General features: G+C 37.6%; 1 protein-coding gene across 1 annotated transcript in view; it reads right to left on the reverse strand.

The window, feature by feature from the left end:
- MMS22L (MMS22 like, DNA repair protein) overlaps positions 1-26,153 on the reverse strand; it is a 152,398-nt gene that overhangs the window by 48,247 nt on the left and 77,998 nt on the right. Inside the window, exon 15 of the mRNA XM_023543655.2 lies at positions 1,281-1,474. Within this exon, the coding sequence (XP_023399423.2) occupies positions 1,281-1,474 (194 nt within the window). The remainder of the gene's footprint in view (positions 1-1,280; positions 1,475-26,153) is intronic.

Genomic DNA, 26,153 nt, shown 5'->3' on the forward strand with positions numbered 1-26,153 from the left:
CAATGAATTATCAAACCTAGTAGAGAGTGCTGTGGGAGGGATAGTTGGTGTCAAAATCGGTAGAGATGGTGGAGAGAGGAGGCATGTCTGACCTCCACCTCATAGAAATCAGTCTTGGGCTGTTGATCTTGGTTCTTCTTCCCCATTGTGGGGTTGGAGGAGGTCAGACACTGCCCCCATGCTGTTTTTACAGTACATTACAAGTCATTAAACCTGAACTTGAACCATTGCTGCCCAGTAGATTCCAACTCATAGCGACCCTATAGGGCATAGTAGTGCTGTCCCATAGAGTTCCCACGGAGCACCTGGTGGATTCGAACTGCCGACCTTTTGCTTGGCAGCTGTAGGTCTTAACCACTACACCACCAGGGTTTCCACAAGAACATTCCATACATTTAAATACATGTAGTCATCATATTGATCCATATACTTCTTAACATATTTTGGGCAAAACAGCCCTTTGAGAAAGATACTGATCTCTTCTTAAGAAATGACATATATGAACATACATTCAAACTCTTGCCTACAATTTCATAGGATGCAGAGTCCCCTAAAGTCTAAGGACATATTCTTAGGCTAATAATCAAATTAAGTAAAATTACAACTTAAAATAGAATTGAGTATGAGTCATAGCAATAACATTCTTTATACGCAATGTCATTCTGATCTCATTCTCTTGGTGCTGAAGTGGTATTCATGTTATATTCTTTTGCTCATTAAATAAAAACTTGATCTTGTACCTTGGTATCTGCTCAAACAATTTAAAAATAAACTACTTAATCTAGAAGTATTCAAATGCTACTTAACTTTCCAAACACTGCACCTATAAAAAGGCTAATTGTAAGTTTATATACATTCAGTATTTTTAAAATTGAAATTTATCTTTTACTTTTAGCAAATAATCATTTAATTTTTACCTTTACTAAGAGGAGAATGGAGTCCTGGTGGCACAATGGTTAAGCATTTGACTGTTAACCAAAAGGTCGTCAGTTTGAATCCACCAGCCACTCCTTGGAAACCCTATGGGGCAGTTCTACTTCATCCTATAGGGTCACGAGGGGTCAGAATCGGCTCAATGGCAATTGGTTAAAGGGAAAATAAGAAGCTAGCCAAAGGATCCTAATTTAAAAATATACAACCCTCTTCATCTTTCTGTTGGTCACAATGTTTATTACACCATATTAACCCCTCAAAGAAAGAGTTTGTTACCGAGCAAAGAAAAAATACTGACATAAAGAGTCTGCAAAAAGAGAAACTAAATATCAACAATTAATGCTGACCTGCAGCTGCATCTGCAAGTTGTGAGACAGGCACTATCTGTGTCATTCTCTGACTCTTCAAAAATGAAAAGAAATGTCTCCATAATGCATTGGCAACAGCAGCAAGGTGGCGCTCTTTAGCCGAGAATGAAGACTGTACAATTAGGTCCACATTCTCCGTTTGAAGCTCCTGACACAATTGTTGATGCATACTCCTAAAAAGAAATAAAAATACAGATAACACCCAAGAAATGCTTTGGAGAATCTTCTTTAAATATATTTTGGGATTTTTTAATTTGTTCCACATGAAAACTGAAGGGCCATTTTATATTATTAAAACCTTTATGCCAAGACATTATGCATCTCTGTTATTTGATGGATGAATGATGGCATATTAAGCACCGTAAAGTTAATGTTAATTACTAATGCCAACCATTAATTATATGCTTTTTAATATGTCAAATACAAATGAGAAACAGGCAGCCTCAGAATGAAGGTCTGCGTTTTGCAATGTTAGTATGACAAGTGATTTTACTTACAATCTAGACATGAAAATAATTTTTAAATCATTTTCTTCTGAGGTCTTTAGGACATGGATTTATAACAAGAGGAAAATAAGTACAACTGGCTTGTGTGCGATGTTTCAAATTATTTTCCTTGTTTAGAAAAAACACAGGCATAGTGATAGTATACAAAATGGTGTCCAAAAAATCCATAATTATTTTCACAAAGTAGACAATAATAAACAATAAAAAATTACTTGTCTCCATAAAATAATACATGAATTCAATACTGATTCATATTTTGATTCGTCATTTACTAACCTGTCCTGCTTCATTCAATTGAAAATTTAGACATTTCTAGACATTAACAGAAACACGTCTTCAGGAAATTGAGGTTACCAAAGTAAAAGGGGGAAATACTAACAGATTTTCCTACTATTCTGGAATAGAAAACATTATGTAATGCACCCAGAATTAATAATATGATTATTTAAAACTAAATATAGAACCATACTATTATTATTGTTTCTTTTTAAGTTGCTGCCACCTCAATTGAGAATAGACCTAAATGTAAGGACACTACCTTCACATTTGCTTTTTTCAATTTTACAGAAAACAGGAAAAATAACCAGTGGAGCCGAGGCAGGTTTCCTTCGACAGTACTAGTATTTCATTAAGAAAAATAATTGGTACTTAAAATAAGAAAGAAATGTTACATTGATTCCAATAATCTTGTTTTAAAACAGTTTATCTAGTGGAAGTGGACACTGAAATGACTGGACAAAACACAGAGCTAACTAGTACATGGACCTAAAGCAGGTCTACAAAAAAGACAAGCTTGTCTTAGTACATCTTATGTAACTACACACAGGTGAGCAAAAATTATATAACATTAGGACCTTGAGCCCCTTTACACTGCAGTTCTCAGATAATCACAGGGCTCTGATTAATACTATTAGAAGTAGCGAAAAATATATAAAATAAAATAAAAAAGTGTACACATGCTAAGGGAAAGAAAATAGTAAGCAATTCTCATAAAAGCTAACCAAAATCTACTATGTCTTCTCTGTGTAAAAACACGCCAGAGATGCTTGTGCTTGAACTGGTTGACTAGAGTACCATTTCAGGTGCTTTAGGTTTGAGTGGGATTAGTATCAAACCACTAAAACCCACTTGGCAACTACCTCAACTGCCTACATCGACACAGCAAAGTTCACGAGTACATTTCAACATACTGAAGTCCAAGTAAAATAATACCACCATTCTCCCTATGCTTTATAGCTTTTTCAAAGTAAACAGGTTTTAAAGGATAATAAAGAACTTACTGTACTTGGGGAGGGTGGATTTGGCACCTCGCTCTTTCTAAATAAGGCATTTTTCTTCACTAAAACCTATTCCCTAGAAAGGGGTTACATTTCTGATCATCCTCTATGTGCTAGAAATTCTCTTACTTAAAAATCAGAAAATCCTATGAGATGGGTATCATTAATCCTCTTTATAGATGATGAAGTAAAATAAGAACAACCGTATATGATGAAACTGATGACAGGAACGTTAAATCATAGCCCAAAGGTTACATGCTTGGAAGGACTGGATCCATCATCTGAGCCCGTATCTGACTCTGAAGGCCATACTTTTGTCCTGTGCACTAACAGACACACACGCACATGTACAAAAGTTTTAAAAGGATTAAAAATTGATAGTTTCTTTTCTCCCTACTTGGGCTAAACAAATTCTAGCATACCTAAGAAAGAAAAAGAACTGGGAAAAGCACATGTAGCTTTGACTTTTGAAGAGCTAGGGGTAAAACCAGAATTCAACACTAAGAAAGGCTACAAGACACCAGAAAAATGCATTCAAGGCAATTTTGAGAAAGTCCAACAAATATGAATCACCTCTGACCTCTCTAGCACACAATGGTAAGGCACCGGGGATTCTAGCTAGGAATTACTGCAAGGATATGATTCAGATCTCTGAAAAAACAGACGATTAAGCAAAATTTAACACTTGAGATTACTTCCTCTGAGGTAGAGTTAACACAGCAAATACAAGTTTCAGTTTAATTTGAGACTCTGACTTGAAAACAGACTTACTTTGGAAATGTGCATCTACTTAGTATTTTGGATTTGAAAAGAAGCTATATACTCTGAATATTCAGAATGCTTTCTGCTCGAAATTTTAAATGTTCAAGCTATATCATTCTGGTAAAGAATGACTATCTGCTTATTTTAGCATAGAATAAAGCTATTTAAGACCTTATAATAATTTCTCTAAACATGAAGAAATCGGAGAGTGATAAATGGAGTCTGAACAGAAAATCAAATTTCTGCACTATAGCCAAAATAGTCACAGGTAATTTTTAAAACCATATTTTCTGGATCAAAAAACTAATTATACAAAAATAAATTTATTATATTTAATCACACATAAGGTACATTTACAAAAATGCAAATATTAAAAATCTGCCACTAAAAACCCAACAAGTGGTAATAATATAAAACACACAACATATATGAAATACTACATTGTTGTCGGGTACTGTCAAGTTGATTACAACACACAGTGATCCTATAGGACAGAATATAACTGTCCATAGGGTTTCCAAGGCTGTAATCTTTATGGAAGCTGACTGCCACGTCTTTCTCCAGTGGGGTAGCTGGTGGGTTCGAACCACCAACCTGTCTTTCAGTTAGCAGCTGACCATTTAACCATATTATAAGGAGCATAATACAGTTCTAGAGGTCATAGTTATTTTATGAGACATTATCTGCCTACATCAACAAAAAGTAGAAAAATACAAAATTAGATTTGTTGTACAAAGGGTAAAATGTGATTTCTAGTCAGACACTAAAAGAAATATCATAAGAGACATGGAATCTCCCAACATTTAGTAAATGTTTTGAGTAAAGACAGATTTAACATGGGATAAAATCATTTTGGAAATACAGACATGAGAATACACATGCATAATCAGCCCACTTAAGTTCTGAAAGATGCAGTACAGCAAAAAATAAAGTTTGCTGAGTGTTAAGTTACTCAACAGTAGAAACAACAGCAACATTCAGCATTTATTGATGTTTACCACGTGCCAAGCAACATGCCAAGTGTTCTGTAAGCATTATCATCCCATGAGGTTGGCATAATTATTATTCAAGTTTTATAAATGAGGAAATTGAAGAGAAAAAAGTACTTGGTGCTTGATAACACAGCTGGTTACTAGCAGGGCTTCTCTGAGCTGTGTGACCTTGGAAAAATGGATAACTTCCCAAATCCAGTTTTCTTAAGAGTCAAGATAGGGACAACCTTTGCTACAATCTCTCTAACAAGGTTTTGTGAGGATCACATCAAGTAGTGTCCTTGAAAGTGTTTATAAATCTATCATTATACTATGTAAATACCCACACTTTTACATACCTGGTTATCCAGGTCCTCTTGATGCTTCTATTTTAGCTCTGTTATCCGCTTCCTTTGGCTTGCCTCATCATGCTTAAGAGCGCTGATTCCTGCATCCAACCATTCCTTTGGCCCACTTTCTAAGTTGTTTTCCCCTTTTTAGCTGCCTACCTTGTCTTGCCCTGATTTCACATATTCATTCATCCATCTCCACATACATATAGATAGATACACAAATGTACTGAGACATCTATCCCTTGAGAGGTACTATAACCCATACCTGACTGCTGCTACCTGCCAGCCTGGTCTCTGAGCTCCTGGTTCTCCCCAACAACTTGGGCAGGCTCTGGAAACACTTTCTGGACTATTTATAGGTTTAACTCCTGTTTCTCCTGTAACTGATAATTATGGAACAAGGTATGACATTCTGTAAATCACCTCCCTGGTATTCATAGTTGTGTATTATTTCTAATATATTATGGGAAACTTGATGGCACAGTGGTTAAGAGCTATGGCTGCTAACCAAAAGGCCGGCAGTTCAAATCCACCAGGCGCTCCTTGGAAACCTCTATGGGGCAGTACTACTCTGTTCTATATGATTGCTATAGCCGGAATCTGCTCGGTGGCAATGGGTGGGAGTTATTATGCACTAAAATTTAAAGAAAAGAAAAATTGTCTATTGATGGACCTTGTTCCACATAGAAAATGCATAATATAAAAATTAAGACTGATGAGAGTTAACAGAAAGCAACAGATTAACCAACAGTGAATAAATTAATTAATTTTAGCTCTATTCTAAACCTGGTAATTTTCTTCAATCTGTATTAATAAAAAATATAATTAGGAAGTTCTAAGTAAAAAGTTGTTCCAAACCACTATGAGTAATTATCCTAAGAATCTTATTGATCTACCTACTCAAAAACTAACTGGGAATCAGGATACTCTATGATCATTCCTTAGTTAGAGCTAAACTCACTGAAAAACCTTTAGGTACCTTAGAGCCTCATCATACTTGTTCACATCTATACAATACAGGTATAATCTGCCTATTACAAGAAAGAATATAACATAACCAAGTCAATGACATTACTAGAAAAAAGAATCACAAGTTTTAAAGCTAGAATAGAAGATACCCTAAAAATTACCTACTCTAACCTTTTTTTCAAAAAATGGGAAAAAAAACAAACCAAACCAAAACTAACCCTCAGTTATAAAGAGACCTCCTCAAAGCCTCACTGTGAGATAATGGTACCTTGGGTCTGACTCCCGATCCTGTGCATGCCCAGAGAGAATCGACAAGCCAGAAACCTAGGCTGGCAAGTGGCAGAATGGGCATACCTTGTAGTGTCTCCCTGCAACAGATGTCTCACTACATCTGTGAGTCTGTGGAAGAGCAGGGGAGTGGGTGGTGGACGAATGTGTGAATATGAGATCAAGGCAAAGACTTTGTTAGCTATTTTAACTATCAAGGGACTACAACACATAATGGGCACAGCACTGACTTATAATCACATTTAACGTGTTTAAAGGAATAAAAGAACACTTGTGGTACAGTGGTTAAAGCATTAGGTTGCTAACTAAAAGGTGGGTGGTTCAAACCCACCAGTGGCTCCACGAAAAAAAGACCTGGCGATCTGTTCCTGTGAAGATTACAACCTAAGAAATCCTATGGGGCAGTTCTACCCTGTCCTATAGGGTTGCTATGGTTGGAACTGACTCAATGGCACACAGTAACAAAAGATGTAAGGAAAATTACCCAAAATGGATATTTGTCTAGGAGAGAGAAAGCCAACTGTGACTCTAGAAAACTTCTGAGACTCGGTTTTCCATCTGTTAAATTGGAATAATACCTCACTTACCTTCTGTGGAGCTGCTAAAATATAAAATCATACCACTTAGGTGACAACAATTTGTAGACTGTAAGGCAAACTAGTATGCACTTTAGTCATACTGCTCCTTGCTGCCAAATCAGAAACAATCCTGTTCTGAGAAGCAGTAGAGTACCCTCTAGAATGATACAGACTTTGGGGACAGACATAAAACCCACTGCAGCCTTATAGTGTTTTCAAGGAGTGGCTGATGGACTCAAACTGCAGATCTTTTGGTTAGCAACTGGGCTCTTAAACACTGTACCCCCAGGGCTCTGGAGGTAGACATAGCAGAGTATAAACCCCACTCTTCCAACTCCTAGTTGGTCATTTCCTCATCTGTTGCAAGAATTCAATAAGACACATTCAATAAATTGAGCCATCATTATTATTGCTGACCAGAAAATCAGAGACTATTTATTGAGAGTATATGCCAGTCCTATCCTAAGTGCCTGTGCTTGACTTTTATTAACTAATTCTGTAGGTACTATTATTGTTTCTATTTTATAGATGAGGATAAGTAACTTGCCTGGGTCATGCTGTTAGTAAGCAGCAGAGCCAGGATTTGAACCCAGGAAGTCAGTCTAGTTTCTAAAACCAAACCCATAATCACTAGGCCATAAAACCAAACCAAACCAAACCCACTGCCGTCGAGTCGATTTCGACTCATAGCGACCCTATAGGACAGAGTAGAACTGCCCCATAGAGTTTCCAAGGAGAGCCTGGTGGATTCGAACTGCTGACCTTTTGGTTAGCAGCCGTAGCACTTAACCACTACGCCACCAGGGTTTCCTCACTAGCTGCCTCAAATACCATTTTACCTCCCAAATAAATAATACATGTTTCAAATGTCACAATGCTGTATTCACTTGTTCATATGCTGTTTCTAATAAAGGTAGAGCGTTAGAAAGTAGTATACAGACAGACAATCCAGGTGGTACAACAGATGTACACACATTAGAAGTTTAACACTTCTGAAAGGGTAGACTGACTATTCTATATGGATTCCAAAGGTCAAAGACATGTGATAATTTAAAATTTTCCTGTGGCCCACAATTGAGTTAATTTTCAAGAATGGGGAATAAGAATAAATCAAGAATCCAGTAATAAGCCTAACAAACCAAGAATGCCTACAGCAATGCTGTCTTGTGGTTTTACAATTTAAAACGAGGTTTAAAAAGGCCCATAAAATAAATAATACCACCCGTGAGTACTGTGCTCCTCTAAATAATTATCTGGATGAAACCAAATGGTAAACTTTTTCCTTAGCCCAAACCTGAGAAGGTAAGGGAGGACAGGGAAGCTAGATTAAGGGAAACAGAACAACCAGAATGGAAATAATGACAATGCTGATATATTATGAAAAACATAACCAATGTCACTGAACAATATGTATAGAAATTGTTAAATGAGAACCAAATTCGTTGTATAAGCTTTTACCAAAAACACAATAAAATATTTAAAAAAAGGACAAGGCAAAGGGAAAAAAAAAAAAGGTTTCTTGCCCTTACTCAAAAACCAATGGCTATCTAAATGCCAATAAAAAAATGATGATTTTTAGAAATTTCCATTAGTCCTGTGTATACAGATCATTATGGGTCTCTAATCACTTAAGTTTTTTAGTTACATTTCGCTGCATTTTATGGTGCACTAATAATAAGGATCTACATTATGAGTTTTCAATTCTGACTATCAATCAAAATCTTCCACAGTTTTCTAAAAATACTAATGACCTGACTGCATTCAAGGTCTTATTGCATCTTGAGACTTGGGGTCCAAGTATATTACTTGTTTTTAAATTCTAACTCACTAGGTCTATATTCTGCCTTTCTACTGGGCAGCTGCTGTTAGCCCTGGACTACTTTGAGTAGTTACATGCGTTGTACACCTTCTCTATAAAACAGGGACAATAATAGTACCTATAGGATTACATAAGGAGCCCTGGTGGCACAGTGTGGTTAAGTGCTCAGCTGCTAACCAAAAGGTCGGCAGTTGGAACCTACCAGCTGATCTGCAGGAGAAAAATTAACCAAAACCAAACTCGCTGCTGTCAAGTCAATCCCGATTCACAGTGACCCTATAGGACAGAGTAGATCTGCCCTATAGGGTTTCCAAGGCTGTGAATCTTTATGGAAGCAGACTGCCACATCTTTCGCCCCCAAAGCAGCTGGTGGGCTCGAATCATCGAGCTTTTGGTTAGCAGCCAAGAGCTTAACCACTGTACCACCAGGAGTCCTTCTGTAAACAAGTGACAAGGGCTAGTATTTCAACTAGGAAGATCAGGAAACACCTTTTGAGAAAGTGACATCGGAGGAAAGACCTAAATGAAGTAATGGAGGGAACCATATGGAGATCGGTGGGAAGAGCATTCCAGGGGGAGGAAACAGCAACTGCAAAGGTGCTGAGACTGGTGTCGTTTCATAAGTTCAAGGAACAACAAGGAGGCCAGTGTGACTGAAGCACAATGGGTGATGGAAGGAACAGCAGATGACTTTGAAGAGGCAGCTAGGTTCCATATCATGTAGGGTCTTGTAAGCCACTGGAAGGACTTGGGATAAATCAATTGGAATAACAAGCCAGAAAAGCAGAAGAGTAATATAATTTACATCTTAAAATGAACATATGAAAGACCAAAGTATTTGGAGGGGGAAAAGAAAGTAACCAATCTACATGGAATTTTTATAGGAGCATTAGGAGATAATAATTTAATAAAAAATGAAGCCCCATTTTTTCAGTCACATTTTGTTTTCTTCATTTACTTCATAAGAAGTTTTTCATTGCCAGTCACTGTGTCTGACACCAGAAAAACAAAAATGGTTAAAGCAGATCCTGATGTTAACAGAACAAAACAAAACAAAACAAAAACCCAAGGCTTCACTTTAAGGTAGTAAAGAGCCACTAAAGAATTCTGAACTGGAGAGGGATGTAATGAAAACAGTAATTTGGGAAAGATTAATCTGGTACTAGCAAACAGAATGAGTTAAAGTAAGGACTTGTTAGAGGTAGGAGAGTATCTGCAAATGTTCAGGTATGAGCTAATGTGCAATTTGAGAGGCTTTATGGTGGGGGCGGGGAGCCAACAGTAATAATTACTTGGCATTTTGAGAAAGAGAAGGAAGCATCTATGTTCTTGACAAGTTTTTTTTTTGGGGGGGGCAAGAAACTAGAAGTTAGGAGGCAGAGTTAATTACTACAGAAGGAGATTATAATTTGATTTGAAAACAGAAACTTTAAGTAACAACATGCACGAAACTTTTTTGAAAATCTGGACCTAAAGTCAAAGAGTACGTTCAGACTCAGGAATCATTCTGCCTAATTGTTCAGTTCATGTGAATGAATATTTCAATGCCTATTAATTAACATAAGATACTGCATTAGGTGTTACCTTCTAAATATTGTCCTTGCTCTGAAAGAATGTACAGTTCAGTAGAATACAGACAAGTAAAATTAACTAAAACGCATTAAGTGCTAAGACTGAGGTATGTACGGAGTGCTATAACACACAAAAAAGGAACAGTTAGTCCAACTAGAGGTTCAGTGAAGGCTTCTTGGAGGAGATACACCATTACCAAATTCCGGAAGTTGAATAAGCTAATTAAAATATAATGCAATAAAGTTTTTATGAAGTTGCAATGATATAACTAAAGCATAGTGGTGTGAAATTACATGATGTACAGGGGAATCTCACACACACACACACACACACACACACACAAAATTAGCATTACCAGAGGACAACAAGTCAAGGGGGAGAAAGATGGGAAATGTGGTATCAATAGGGACCAGGCCATGAAGGGCCATGCCATCCACAGGTAAACAACTTCTGAGGTAGACAGTAACAAAAATTAATTTATATACCCAATACCTATCTTCTTAATAGTTTGTTCCCCATATAACCTAGAATTTGTAAGGACTGACTGCCTAATATATGCATAGTCACGCATTGTCCTACACAGGGCTAATGCTACAATACAAAACTGGTGAGTATGTGCATATGTGTGACTTAGTATACATACAAATACATATGACTACTCATCACAACATACTGTTAGTGTATATATATATATATATATATATATAATTTTTTTTTTTTTGCCAATGCTTGAGTTCTATCCTATATACTCATCCAATAAAAGTGAACAGGGCAGACCAGCCTGAGCATGCTTGACCCATAAGCATTAGTATTATTAGCACACCACACTGCTCTCAGCAAATGGGTGCTCTATTGCACTACCCTAAGTTGAATGTGGCTGCTGTCTTGTGGCCTCTGTTTTTGGCATTTAATCTATGATCAATAAGCAAAAGTTCTAAGCTTAAAACAAAGAATACAAGTAAAAGCACCATGCTGGATGTGAAAATTTACATTTTACATCACCTCAAGATGCTTTCAAGGAAACAGCTGAGGGTAAAGACTACAAGTAAGGCTTGACTTAAGTTCTTTGACATAAGAAACCACAGCCAGACAGATGTCATAACTTAGGGATTTCTCAAAGAACAGGAAAGCAATCATCACCCAAACGTGACAACTCATTTCCAAAGAGGTTATACTACAACAAGCCTATGCTACTTATATTCTGTTAGTGCTCTCATTTCCGGGAATTCATCCTTCAAGCTCAATAGCAAGTACGTGTATACAAGGTAATGGATGAAAGTGAGAGAGGGAAGATTATGGGTTCAATATGAAATTAGTCAGTTTTCAGGTTTGCCTGCTACAAGGTCATGAGTCACGCATGGGTAAGGTCATGACATGATTCAGGATCTTTGTCCTTGAAGTCAGAGGCACACAGAGGTGAGATCATCTCTGTAGAGCCTCACAATGGAACGTACAAGTCTTTGATAACGCATCTCATGTTGTTATTCTGTTTTTTTGGGGATTTCAAATATGGTTCTCTTCCTTTTCAACTGTAAACAGATAGGTATAATTAAGCAAGCATACATGCCCTGGATCTTATATCCAAAATGCATAAGTTAAAATTACATATAGAATTCTCATACAAGAAAAAGGTGGGGGAAAAAAACCTTAAAATTAGTGGCTAAAAAAGAAAATTAGAATACATTTATTCACAATATAGGCAATAATGTAAACAGAGTATTTATGGAAAATGCCCTGATTCTGGAACAAAGCTCACCAATCTATCTAATTTAGCAGCACTGGAGCCAATTACTGGTGGTATTAAACCCGCTTCTCACAATCTTTACTTTTCCTCCTCCTCTCCTTTTTCTCTTCTTTTCTCCCTCTCTCTCTTGCTTTAGTCATTCATTCCATCACTCACTGGATACTGTGGTAGTTTTAGGAGCTCTGGTGGCATAGTGGTTAAGAGCTACGGCTGCTAACTTAAAGGTGGGCAGTTTGAATCCACCAGCCACTCCTTGGAAACCACGCGGGGCAGTTCTACTCTGTCCTATAGGGTTGCTACGAGTTGGAATCAATTCGATGGTGAGGGGTTTGGTTTGGTTTTTTTGGTGCCAGTTTTAAAACACAGCCACAAATTCTTTAGTACTCCTCCCCTCCTTCCAGTAAGAGGTGGGGTCTATGTCCTTTCTTCTTGAATTTGGGAGATCTTAAAAACCTTTTTTTTTTTTTTTTGACAGCCTGAACCAACAGAGTGCTACAGAGGTAACACTATGTGACTCCCAAGGTTTAGCAATTAAAGACTTTGAAGCTTCTGCCTCGTTCATCAGGAAAACTCGTGCTTGGAGCCGTGATCTGTCATGTATTAAATCTAATTATCCTGAGACCATCCTGCAAGAGAGACCACAGGTAGAACTTGGGTCAACAGTCCCAACTTAGCCTGTCCTTCAACCATTCCAGCTCAGGCCCTAGATATGTTAGTGAAGAAGCTATCTAGCACTGGATCCTTCAGCCTCAGCTTTTCCAGTCTCCAGCCTTTTGACTTATCCCCAGGTATTGGATCACTCTAGCTGAGGTCCCAGATGTGGTGGAGCAGAGTAGAGCTGTCCTAGCTTTCTAAATTGCTGACCTATAGAACCTGAGGGCATAATAAAAGTACTGGTATTTTACACTCTAACTGTTGGCATAATTTATTACACTTAAAAAACCCGGGTACCCACTATATGCTATATATACAGGCACTATGTAGGAATTGAGGATTCAAATATGAAAAAGATACAGACCTGACCTAAAGGAATTCACTCTAGCGGGGGTTGACAGACAAAGGGTTTTCTTCACTAAAAATATAACCAGACTCTAACAAAAATAACAGCTCAGTAACCATTAGTATGCCAAACCTGCTCTCGTTGAGTCAATTCTGACTCATAGCGACCCAACAGGACAGAGAACTGCCTCATAGGGTTTCCAAGGAGTGGCTGGTGAATTCCAACTGCCGACCTTTTGGTTAACAGCCCAGGTCTTAACCACTGGGCTCCACTATCAGTATATAATGCCCTCATTTAGCCTAGGGAGTCCCTGAGTGATGCAAATGGTTAATGTGCTCAGATGCCAACCAAAAGGTTGGAGGTTACAGTCTATCCAGAGGCACTTCAGAAGAAAGGCCTGGCAATCTACTTCCAAAAAAAATCAGCCATTAAAAATCTTATGGAGCAGTTCTACTCTAACACACATGGGGTCACCATGAGTCAGAATCGACCTGACTTGATGGCAACTAGTTTTTTTGGTTAATTTAGCCTGGAGGTAGGGGAGAGGGAGAAGAGATCAAAATAAGATTCCCAGGAATGGTAGCCCTTGACTGGTTTCTTGAAGGACACATGAGTCAGTGGCGAGATGGATCCATTTTAAAAGAAGGGAGTGGTATCTGCAAGGCAAACAAACTCATCAGACCAAACAGCTGTGTTAAACCTCCCAGGAGTCATCCACAAACTCTCAGAATTCCCAGACTTGTTTTTTGGACAAATTGCAAGGATAAGGGTGATTTGAAGAAAAACTACTTTAATTCTTTTTCTGCCTGTCCAGCACAGACCATCTATGCTGAGATGTTTTATGTATATTATCCTATTTACTATCACTAAATTTTATTCACTTCTTGTTGCTTTCATATTTCATTAATAATTGTCAGATTGTTTTTTTTTTTTTTTGCTGATTGACATTGGATATAGGGCATTATGTTTCTAAACCATCTTTTAAAGCTACCGTCTTTTAAAGACGGTACTTTCATTCCAGCAATTTTTCTGACAACAGCAGTCTACAGTGCTCCCCTCTAATGACAGCTGCAATCATTATATCTCATCTTACTACATGTGTTTTGTTGCTATGTGCTTTGCTTCAAAAGAATTCAGGAATCATTTTATTAAACATAATGACCCAAACATTTTGAGGTCAAACACTGGAAAACAAGGGAGGGCTAAATTCCATTTGTGAGCACTTTTTCCTAATTGGTGGTAATAAATTCCTGAAAAGAAAGGGTCTAATGGTAATGTTGACTGATTCCTAACTACAGCAACCCAAATGTTCCTGTCACAGTGAAATGTGCTCTATAATTTACCTTAATGGACTAGGTGTATCAATAAATATTGAAAATGTCCAGTCTTTCTCTTTCCCACTTCCATTTAAATCAAATCCAATTCTATGTCAACAGATTGCACCAATGTATAATTACAATGGCTAATGCACGAGGGGAAGTGGTGTTCTTTGATAAATAATTTTTCTAAAACCTCTTAAGCATTCTGCATCCTCAATATTTCTTTCACACTCAAGAAAGTAAATTACACAACCAGAGACTGACCATTGCCAACTGTGATAACCGACCGAAAAATCTCATTAACAGCTCGAATAGTAACTATTTTTTCAGATTTCAAAACTCAATCAAGAGTAAAAAAAAAGTTACCTAAGAATGCTTTTTCTTTCTAGAACTTTCATCATTAAAAATATAACCAAAGTCTACCGGAAATAATAGTTTAGTCACCATCACAATATAGTATTGAACCTGGGATACAAAAATAAGCTTTGTTGTTGTTAGCTGCTGTGGAGTCTGCTCAGACTCAGGGCGACCTTATGCATAACAGAGTGAAACACCGCCTGGTCTTGTATCATTCTCACAATTGCTGGTATGTCTGAGCCCATTGTTGTAGCTATTGTGTCAATCCAAAACAAGCTTCAGGAGTCTGAAAACCCCTTAAATTTACGTATAAAGTTTTGTGTTATGTACATATTTTTGTAAGAGACCATAGCTTTCATGAAAGTCTCAAAAGAGTCTACCCCCATGAATGAGACACATTAGTTATGAAACATGTTAGATTGCATTCCTTTTCTTCTACCTTCTCCCATTTTAAAAGTACTTTCTTCTAAGTACAGGCAGTCCCTGGGTTACTAACGTCTGACTTAGGGACAACTGATGCTAAGAATGGACTACTATAAAGCCATTATATTAAAAACTTGAGTCAAATACGTACAACGGTTCATAGTAACTATTGTACACACTACTTTGTGATATTCATGAAAACACTGTGAGATTTGGAAGTGTTTCTTAAGTGTTTAACATGCATAGAAAGGTAAAATATATACTAAGACAAATATCTGACTAACTGATGCTAAGTAAGAACCGTATGTATCTGTTCTGACTTACCTATAAATTCGACTTAAAGCCAGATTTAGGGACCGATCTTGTTCATAACATGGGGACTGCCTGCACAAGCTAAATGCTTCCTCTTGATTTCTCAACCTGACTCCTCTTCTCCCTCTTTTCCATCCCTCCACTGTACTCTCATCCTATCCCCAGCAACCCAGCTATAACCTCTGTGTACCAAATGCACTAAGAAGAAAAGCTTAATCTGAATTCTACATCAAAAAAGCTTCGACTAGTCACAGTATAAGAGCAATCGTCAAAAAGAAATAAAATATAAACGTGCTTATAGCAAATCTGTATTTCAGTACATAAACATCTTAATTTTAAATTATAGTTACTCCAGATACTTAGTCACACACAAATTTCTCTCTAGAGATCTGAGTTACATTTTAACTGTAAGTCTTTAAAAAGAAGAAAAAGATAGGCAGGAAAAGTTTTCCTAAAAGATTACCTATTGAGTCAATGATCTGGGGGGGTTATTATAAAGCTCCATTACTAGGGCTGAGAGCCTCAAAGCCTTTTGTTATATCACTAATTTCTTTTTTCACAAGACTTCAGCAAATGAGCTGATTCATCTGGTTCTGCATGCTTGGGGCTTGATACATGTTATTCGTACGTGACAGGTTTCATCCGCATAGCACCATTGATAACATTTATCTACACATCAAGAACGCTCATTTCCTATTTTTAAAATAATTCACATATATGCTGGGATAAAAAAAACGTTAAAGTGGTGAATAAAAGATCATGATATCTCTTGGAATGAAACTGAGTAACAGGAAAATCACCAAGTGAGTATGAAAGTGCAACACTGCTATAGGAACAGATATAATGCCAAAAAAGAGAAGTATTTAAAGATCCTTGCTTACAGTAACAAAGTAGAACGGTTTTGTTAGCATCTTATGAAGTTTAACTGGAAATGGAAAAATTATTTTACTTTCAAACAAGATAAAGCTTCATATAGCTTTGCACCCAAAACACATGTATTTCAAAATAAATTTTACAATAGTCTCCATTGTTTATAACCATCTGGTAGAAAGTTAACCCCTGAAATTTAGTCTTAGGGGGAAAAAATGTTTAGATTCACTATTGCTGTAATTCACAACAAAAAACTTTTGATGAAGCTTAAAGTCTTTATAGGGAAGTAACACCTAAGAATGACAGGAACAAAAAGGCAATTAAGTATAAAACTGTTTTCCCTTCAGAAATAGTAATCAGGTTAAAACTATCTGTGTAAGATTCTAAAAGGAGTGCATAGCCTGCATATTTAAATAACAAGATATATATTTCAAAATTTCCAGCAGATGATACACAACACATTCTTTCTAGAAAAATCAGTGTTTTTCTTTACGAAGAAGGTATACGTCGAGTTTTGTTCCTGTAATTCATCATCTTTCAGAACGTGAGGTTATATCAGGTTTCCATCACCCCCTACTCCTACTCTTCCCAGCATTTGGTAATAAAGACAGTAGAGCTAATTTTATGTCATTCAGGAAGAACTGCTGGATGGCAACACTTGTATCATCATCATCTCTGAAACACAGTAAGAATCACTGTTAGAACCAATGGTTTATGAGATCGAACCCACCATCAACAATGTCAACTCTGACTGTTCGTGTTAACAGGAAAATGTTTTACGAGTTCTACCACTGGGTATCAATTTAACTTCCAGCACCAGCTATGCTGTAAAACCATGAATGTAATTTATATGGTGACCTGCGTGTGTGGGAAGCAATATCTAGGTAAAACTTCTCACAGTCTGACAAAATGCTTTGATTTGTACCATTCAGATGATTGAGCAAAAAGAGTTTAAGCAATCACCACCAATAGCCTTTATCTACGAATGCACTAAAAATTTATGACTCTATGAGTGCAACCTATTGCTTTAGAGCCAGACTTGATAGTACAGAAATGATTGGATAAATATTACATTTCAACTGGTACACATCTTGTCCATTAGGTTTAAATATTGGACAAGCTACGTGTTTAAGATAAACATCAGTCTTAGCTGATTCCATCACACAATACATTTAGAAAGCCTCTGAATGTTTCCACAGTAACATTTCTGTGCTTACACATATAGCTGAGGATACATGTTCATTCTCAGTTAAGAGAAAGTGGACCAGGAGATTACTAACCTCTTCCTAAACAATGTACTTTTGTCTTACTTAGCCCTTAACACCGCTGACACTATTTATACATGTATTGCTGGGTATGAAGCAACTGAGTAATCACCCAGGCTGGAAGGGACAGAGCTCACCCACCTACTCTAAATAACATTTTACTATTCAGAGTTTCCTAGGAATTTTAAACTAGTCTAGATTTCATACTTATCGCTTTTCCAGTAGCTACTAGGCCATTAAGGGAAGTATATTTTAACTGGCAACTTCTCTATCTACCCACCCATGATCACCCACCTTTAAAAATGGCAGTGGATGTTTCTGATCTGTAGATGCATACTGAAGCTGTCAGGATTACTGCAACATGACTTAAATACCCTAATATCATAGGAAAAATCCTACACACATAAACTCCAATGCCAGTGGGCTCCTATACAACTACAGTAGCCTTGACTAACCTGATTAACTCAGTGTTACTTTCTAGCATTTTCTAATTTGGTTTGATTAGATACTGCAAGGTAGGTATTATTATTGTCAGTTTGGTGGTGAAAAAATGGACTCAGAGAGGCCAAATAACTTGACCAATAAAAAAAAAAGGAATTCAATTCTAGCCTTGGTCTGACTAAGGATTTTCCACTATAAGCCATATTGAGGATCTTTATTCAAGATCAGACAGTAATAGTTAAAGTTTTACATCTGAAGATTTTAAAAAGTACCTAATACAAATGTAAAAATGGCATGGAAGCAGTGTCTGACATCCTCTAATTTCACCAGGGGGAGGATAACCAAGATCAATAGCCCAAGGCTGATTCCTATGAGGTGGAGGTCAGGCATGCCTCCTCTCTTCGCCATCTTTACCAGTTCACCAATTCTGACATCAACTGTCCCACCCATGGCACTCTCTTACTTCTCTGGTGAGTTGGATAATTCATTGCAATGGCCACACACAATTCACTGACCATACTCACAGCTATGGGTTTATTAGGGAAGTAACAAGTTAACAATATTTAGGTTCAGGAACACTCAGGATACAGTTCTTCCATCAGAACAGCCTCTTCCCAGCTGTGCTCGCAGGCATGTTTCTCTTTGGCCCTTGGCCTCGGCCCTGCTTGGGCAAGTGTTACAAAGCTTTTAGCTCTGCCGATAAGTGTTCAGAGACTTCTCCACTCCACTAGTAAGTCTTGGCCAGAAGGCACTCAGCTATAGCTCCATGGGTCAGGAAGCCCCACTGTGCTGTCTCCTGCCAGTCTCTCCTGGTGCTGTTGCTCTGCCATCACTTCTTCAGTGTTACAGCTCTCTCTCTTTCTCTCTGAGTCTCCTGGCTCCAGGAGCTTCTCGGCACAGGGACCCCGTGTCCAAAGGATGCGCTCTGCTCCTGGCTCTGGCTTCTTCGTGGGAGTGATATCCTCCTTTTCTACCTCTGTGATGGCTCATTTCAAGCCTAGCAGGATGGCAAAAACGGACTTATCCCCTTATTACTTGGGTGGGAGTTACACGACCATGGTGGGGAAGGCCACACAAAGTGATCCATTGTAGTGCCACAAAATAAACACATAAGCAAAATAAGAGTTAAGCACACATGTGTTTACTTATAACACGTGTATCTTTAAAATACTCCTAAATCACCAGCCTGTATGCATTAAAGAAACATACTACTGATCAAGGGATCATCAGGTAAAAGACAAAAACACCTTTGGTCATTAATGTTGGCAGTTGAGTTCTTTTCCTTAATTAAGGCTTCCAGCCTTGTTTTCATGCCTTCTGTTTGCCATATCGAAAAAAAAATTGTAGTTTGCAAAATGGATATAAAACAAAATATTATTAATTTGAAACAAATCACCCCATATACTATATACAGAGGCAGTTGTTATAGCACTACTAGAAAAGACTTAAGCATTTAACTTGGAATGCCTAGCAAGATCTTTTAAGCTCTTTTTCTTATCTTCTTCAAAATGCGAAACTACAAAATCCCACTTGACTAGAAAGGCAAAAAAAAAAAAAAAAAGAAGAAGGTTGTCCCTTCTAGGGTTAACAGATGCTTTTTGTAAGATTTTAGGAAAGATTAACCTTTTGCACACAATAGGACTTGTTATTGGTTTTATTTTTATTTTTTTTTTTGCTGTCTTTAACTCAGGTAAAAATCAATACAGAGCTAGACAAAGGGCTCTAGAGGGTCTGGCTACACCAGCTTTTGGTTTGGCTCCTGCACAATTCTACAACATGCTGAGCCCGGGAAGGATTAGCCTGCTTGTGTTGAGTAAACCGATGACACTCAATAAACAGTTTCTGTTGTAAACCCCTTAGGACGTGCAAAGCCACACTAGTTGGCAATAGACCAGATAAGCTGCAGAACCAGCTGTAATCTCATTTAGACCTGAGCTGATCCTCCTGTCCTTTCATTCCACAGGATCAAAGCAAACCACTGAGGAGGCAGCTGTATTATAGGGGCTCTGCTTGCGGGATGCAGCAAACATTTCATAAATTCCACTCCTTGAAGCAAGTCTCTACCTAATCTACCCAGAGCTGGGACAATCAATGAATTTCTGAATTCATTAGGCTGATTATTACAGGGTAACCATTTTCTCTTTGGAAAAATGTGATAACACGCCAACTTCACAAAGCAGCTCCTGTTTCTGACCATCTTCCCCCTGCCCCCACAACAGCCAACAAAAATGGTTTAAAATTACTTAGTCCATTATCCTTAATGCATATTAACAAGGAAACAATACATGATGCTAAACTGCCCCAGATGTAGAAGGTGATTACCACTTAAATGTGTTGAAGCTTTAAGAGTGGTCGGTACTTTCCACACTCAATGATACAGTAGGGAATGCCAAATCCTACCTGGATACATCATACAATTACCAAAACTTATGCCAAGTCCTACTGGGATACATCATACATTAACCAAGACTTATGCTACGGAAAAAAAAAAGAAAAGGCTTCTGCAGTTCATTAGAGAATTTAATATCTTTATTTGTAACTTTTCCATAGAACACAACTTTTAAAGTTTTCCAAACTGTGTTGATGTATTTTGAAAAAGTCAAGTGTTTCATTCCCCCTTTCAATACCTCACTAAAGTAGAAATGTCCTTTAATAGAAATCTAAGTTTTAAGTTATGAAACTTTAGAATGCAGCCGCCACTCCCAAATTTAAGAGAATACAAACTGGATGTACAACAGGCACTGAAGAGGTAGACATAAGGTGTTACACCACAGATCGCTCTAAAGAGTAAACATGACAGAAATGAAATCCAAAGCAGATCAACATTTAAAAAGAATCAAAGAATGATTTAATGCTGAATATCAATAGTTGAGAGGATCCTTAGGACGTGTCTAATCAGGGAGTGGGCAAACTTGTTCTGTAGATATTGAGGCTTTGCATGCCACAAATGGCTTTTGTAGCATATTCTTCTTCTTCATACAGTAGAAGAATATGCTACATACGCCTGGAGAAGGACATCATGCTTGGTAAAGTACAGGGTCAGCGGAAAAGAGGAAGACCCTCAACTCAGTAGATTGACACAGCGGCTGCAACAATGAGCTCAAGCATAACGATTGTAAGGATGGCACAGGACCGGGCAGTGATTCATTCTGTTGTGCGTAGGGTTGCTGAGAGACTCGACGGCACCTAACAACAACAATCATACTCTTGTTTTATAAGCCTCAAAAAATGTAAAAGCCGTTTTAAGCTCAAAGGCTATACAAAAACAGGCCATGGGCCATATTTGGCCACTAGTGCCTTAGTTTTCCAACCCCTTCTAGCATGGACCCTCAGGAACATGAGTTGCTCTGCAGGAGTAACGTAACTAATCAGCCAGTGTCCGCACTAAAGTTCAGATCTGATTCCCACTCTGGTGTTTCTCTACTGCCTCTTAACATTTACTCGAACACTACTACTGTCAGAAAATGGTGCGACAGACGGTTCTAATGTAATTCAGGAACATTTGAAAAAGGTAAGCAAGAATGCCTATGGCTTGTTGATCTGCACTGCATGTAACCGCGAAATAACTAACCCAATCACTTCCAAGCTAACAAATGCTATGTTTAATAATTCACCTTTCTTTAGTCTATTCTTCAGACATAACATGGTCCCATTTAACATAATCACGTAATAACAGCAAAAGTGATCAATATCGAAACCTTAAATCTTCTAGTATTTGCAAAATCCAGATCTTTGTAATAATAACACCATGATAGGAAACCGCAAAGCTGTGTAATTATACTTTAATTGTATTGTGAGGCATGCATTAATCACAAAGTTTAAGTACCAGGGAGAGAATTATAATAATTGTGTAAAACAAATTTAAGCTAGCTAAGTAGGTCAGAACCACTAACACGCAACAGGAGACCTCTGGGAATTTATCAGTTAATGGCTATTTATGTGCAAATGAGTGCCCTCCAACCCTCCAAAATCCTGTGTAGCTGAAGGATATTTCTGTTAACCCGGAGCACTGCTTAACTGCAAAGGCATAAATTAAACCATTTTATTGGAATGATTTTTAATTCCTTTACTTGCCTCTTCCCAAATTTCCCCCTACTTTTCTAGAAGCACAATTTACAGTACATATTTAACAGAGAAAAAAAAGGGGAGTTGCCGGAGTTTTCAAAACTGGTCTCTCCCTACCCCCACATAAACAAGTACTCACTTGACCTTCAGTAAAATGAAAGGGAAACATTTCTTACCTATCATATCCTCCAAAAGGGATTTACATGGTTACAAAAACATAAACCTTCAATATAAGCACTATTTAACATACTTTTTACAATGAACTATAAAAAATTTAATTGTTTTATACCCTTTTAATCTTATCTTACAGAAAACAAAGAAATTCAAGGGGGTTTGTGTCTATCATAATTTTTGTTGTAACAGTCAAACTATATGCTCTCCAAAGGTATTCTCTGAGAAGGGGTAATTTTTTTTCTCATTGTTAAAGAAATTCCCTCTACACACCTCATTTCTGACTTGCCTCAAAAGAAAATTAAGCATTTGGATATCTTTTGAAGGGGGTAGGGAAAAGGCAGAATAAAATTTTTCAGTGTGACATAAATTTGGTTAAAAGAGACTACTAAATACCCTTTATCAAGACCACACTGAACTTATCAGTACAGAGGTAGCATAATACTAGATATATAATGCCTAACTTTTAGGTTTTTGGTGGAATAACAGTTATCTAAAATTATTGATTTTAAGGATTTAATATAGTAGCAATTTATAAGTTTTTAAATGTGCTAACACTCCCCTTGGAGCTCTTTTTTTCCCCATCACTGATGGAAAAATAAAGTATAACCTAATGCTAAGTTAAAGGCAAATTTAAGGTCAAAATAAGTCATATAGTACCTTTCAAATTACAATATTTTATAACAAAGATGAAAACTCAACACTTTAAGACAGAGTCAGTAAATGTTTTCTGGGAACTCTCTATTTTAGAGATTGTTGTTGTCACTGTTAGGTGTTGCTGAGTTGGTTTCGACTTGTGGTGACCCTATATACAACAGAGCGAAACACTGCCACGTCCTGTGCCATCTTTACAAGTCGATGTTATGTTTGAGCCCCTTGTTGCAGCCACTGTGTCAGTCCAACTCTTTGAGAGTCTTCCTCTTTTTCCCTGACCCTCCACTTTACCAAGCATGATGTCTTTTTCCAGGGACTGGTCCCTCCTCATAACATCTCCAAAGTACATGAAGACAAACTCTCGCCATATTCACTTCTAAGGAGTATTTTAGCTGTACTTTTTCTAAGGCAGATTTGTGTGTTCTTCTGGCAGTCCATGGTATATTCAGTATTCTTTGCCAACAATTCAATATTCTTTGCAAAGGCATCAATTCTTCTTCAGTCTTCCTTACTCATTGTCCAGCTTTCAAATGCACATGAAGCTACTGAAAGTACCATGGCTTGGGTCAGGTGCACCCTAGTCCTCAAGGACATATATGAAATAAAAGTCTGTAGGAACCTCCTTCAATACGGTAAGAAAAATGCTCCACTCATCTTTCCAAAATTGAATTTTCCAGATTTGTAAATAAATTATAGCATAGTAAATGATTATATCAAGTTTGCTTATGATTAGTATGCTTTGGAAACATATCACTCCTGAATTCAGACAATGATGGTCAAAAGTATTAAGTGCTCCACTGGAAAAAAGTCGTAATTCCTAAAATTTCCATAGTTACTGAAGACAGTTACTTAAATATTATCGTCTGACTATATAGGGTCGCTATGAGACGGAATCGACTCGATGACAATGGGTTATAGAGCACCAGGCTGGGTCATCAGACCATCCTTTCCTTTATTCCCTTTATCAATCAATCTCCCACCCTTCACTTCAAAACTCATGCTCTTCCCTAGATTTTTTGTATTTTTAAAAATTAGCTTTACAATTTTATATATATATTTGTATTACTTGGCTTTTTTACTACAATGGTTTCCTATCTAGTTTCCTTGCCTAAAGTTCCCTTTCAATTCATCATGCATATTACTTCTAGAACCATTTATATTAATTATTATCATTCATTTATTCATCCCACAAAGACTTATTCAGCAGCACTGTATGTCAGGCACTTTAGTTGAGTCCTACTGCTGAAGCACAAATAGGAGTAAGACAAATCCCCTGCCCTCAGGAAGTGTCAGTCTAGTGAAGGAGAAGGACAAAGGCTGATGCCGACACTTCAAGTGATAAACACTGTGAGTGAAACAATTATGAACAGGGTGCACAAGGCAAGAGGCCACTTGCTCTACCTGGGGAGCCTGGAAACCCTTCACAAGGGAAGCTGCACACTTCACTGACATCTGAAGGGAAAAAATTTTTCTAGGCAGAGAAGGGATCAAAGAATATTTCAGGCAGGGGGATTAAGAGGAATGTACCAGATGAATTCTTTCTCTCTCAAGGAGCTTATGATTCAGTAGGAGGGAAGGGCATATGATGTTCTCAAATAACTGCTCTGGTCATGTTGTCCCTCTACTTGAAATCTGTAGTTCTTGACTTCCTCCTCACCCAGGTCTATATTCCTCTGTGAAAACTGTAAGCCCTTCATAATCTGGTGTCGTCTTTCTACTAAGGAACATATTCTCTGCTTTCATTAGTCTCTTCATCACCCAAGAACACATTTTCACCTTTCCAGCTTCTAGTTCTCAGGTCATTCTCTAACGGTCTAACATTTTTTCTCCATTCTCCTCGATAAGTTACTTAACTGCCGTTCTTATATCTCATCTCTTTCAAGAGGTCTTTCCTATTCCTCCTCCTGGCACAGTCTCTCCTTCCTTATCACAAGTGTAAATTCTACTTCTCCTTTAATATCCAGCTCAAGTGCCATCTACTTCAAAATCTTTCTTGATCCTTTCCACATCTCTTTTCTTCCTTCTCCTACTAATGAGTTCTCATACCTTACTTACAGCATTCATTACTTAATAATTTTCATTATGAACTGCAGTTATATACATGCATTGTTTACTAAAAATAATTTGTGCAATAAGAGAGTATATATTTTTATTTTTGGCCCCAAATCGAGAAATATCTTGCACTTGCTGTGTGATGTTGAGTCAATTCTGACTCATAGTGACTCTACAGGACAGAGAAAAACTTCCCCATGGGGTTTCCTAGGCTGTAATCTTTACAGGATTACACTAGGTCTTTTCTACTGTGCAGTCGCTGGTGGGTTCAAACCACTAACCTCTGTGAGCAGCTGAGTGCTTAACCACTGTGCCAGGACTCCCTATCTTACACTAGAGCTCGATGTTTCTAAATGATTCCATTTACTGAATTTCTATAGCATCAAACTAATAGCTTCTTATACTGTGTGTGTTATCATGTCTCTCCAACCAGACTATCTAGTGCCTCTTTCATGTCCTACACAGCACCAGGTAAGATGATAAGTCCATAAAAAGCATCCAAGATATACTTGCCTAGTTATTCAACCCTTCAACAACTCCATTCTACCTAGTTTTGATTATTTGTACTTCTTTAAATTTGTCTCCCTCCATTAAGCATAGGCAATTGAGAACTCAAAGTGCATAAAATGCGGGACGAACACACTGTGTAGTAATCAGCTACGGCATAGTTATTATGCCTCTAGAAAAATGTCTTGGACAAGTAGCTACCTCAAATTTATTGACAATTTTTTTTTTTTCACACATAACTAAAAATCACCAGTTATTGGCCAAAGTCAAAACATCTGATGGTGTTTGTTACACTGGACTTGGTGCTTAAGAAAAGCCTTTCCTACATGTCATTCTTTTTTTTTTATTGTGCTTTAAGTGAAAGTTTACATGATTTGTCTCTCATACGAAAACTTATATACACCTTGTTATCTACTCCTAGCTGCTCTCCCCGTAATGAGACAGCATATTCTTCCTCTCCAGCCTGTATTCCCCATGTCCATTCGGCCAGCTCCTGTCCCCCTCTGCCTTCTCATCTTGCCTCCTAAGAGGAGCTGCCCACATAGTCTCATGTGTCTACTTGGGCCAAGAAGCTCAC

This window comes from Loxodonta africana, chromosome 1 (assembly GCF_030014295.1).
Source record: "Loxodonta africana isolate mLoxAfr1 chromosome 1, mLoxAfr1.hap2, whole genome shotgun sequence".
In the NCBI taxonomy this organism is placed as follows: Eukaryota; Metazoa; Chordata; class Mammalia; order Proboscidea; family Elephantidae; genus Loxodonta; species Loxodonta africana.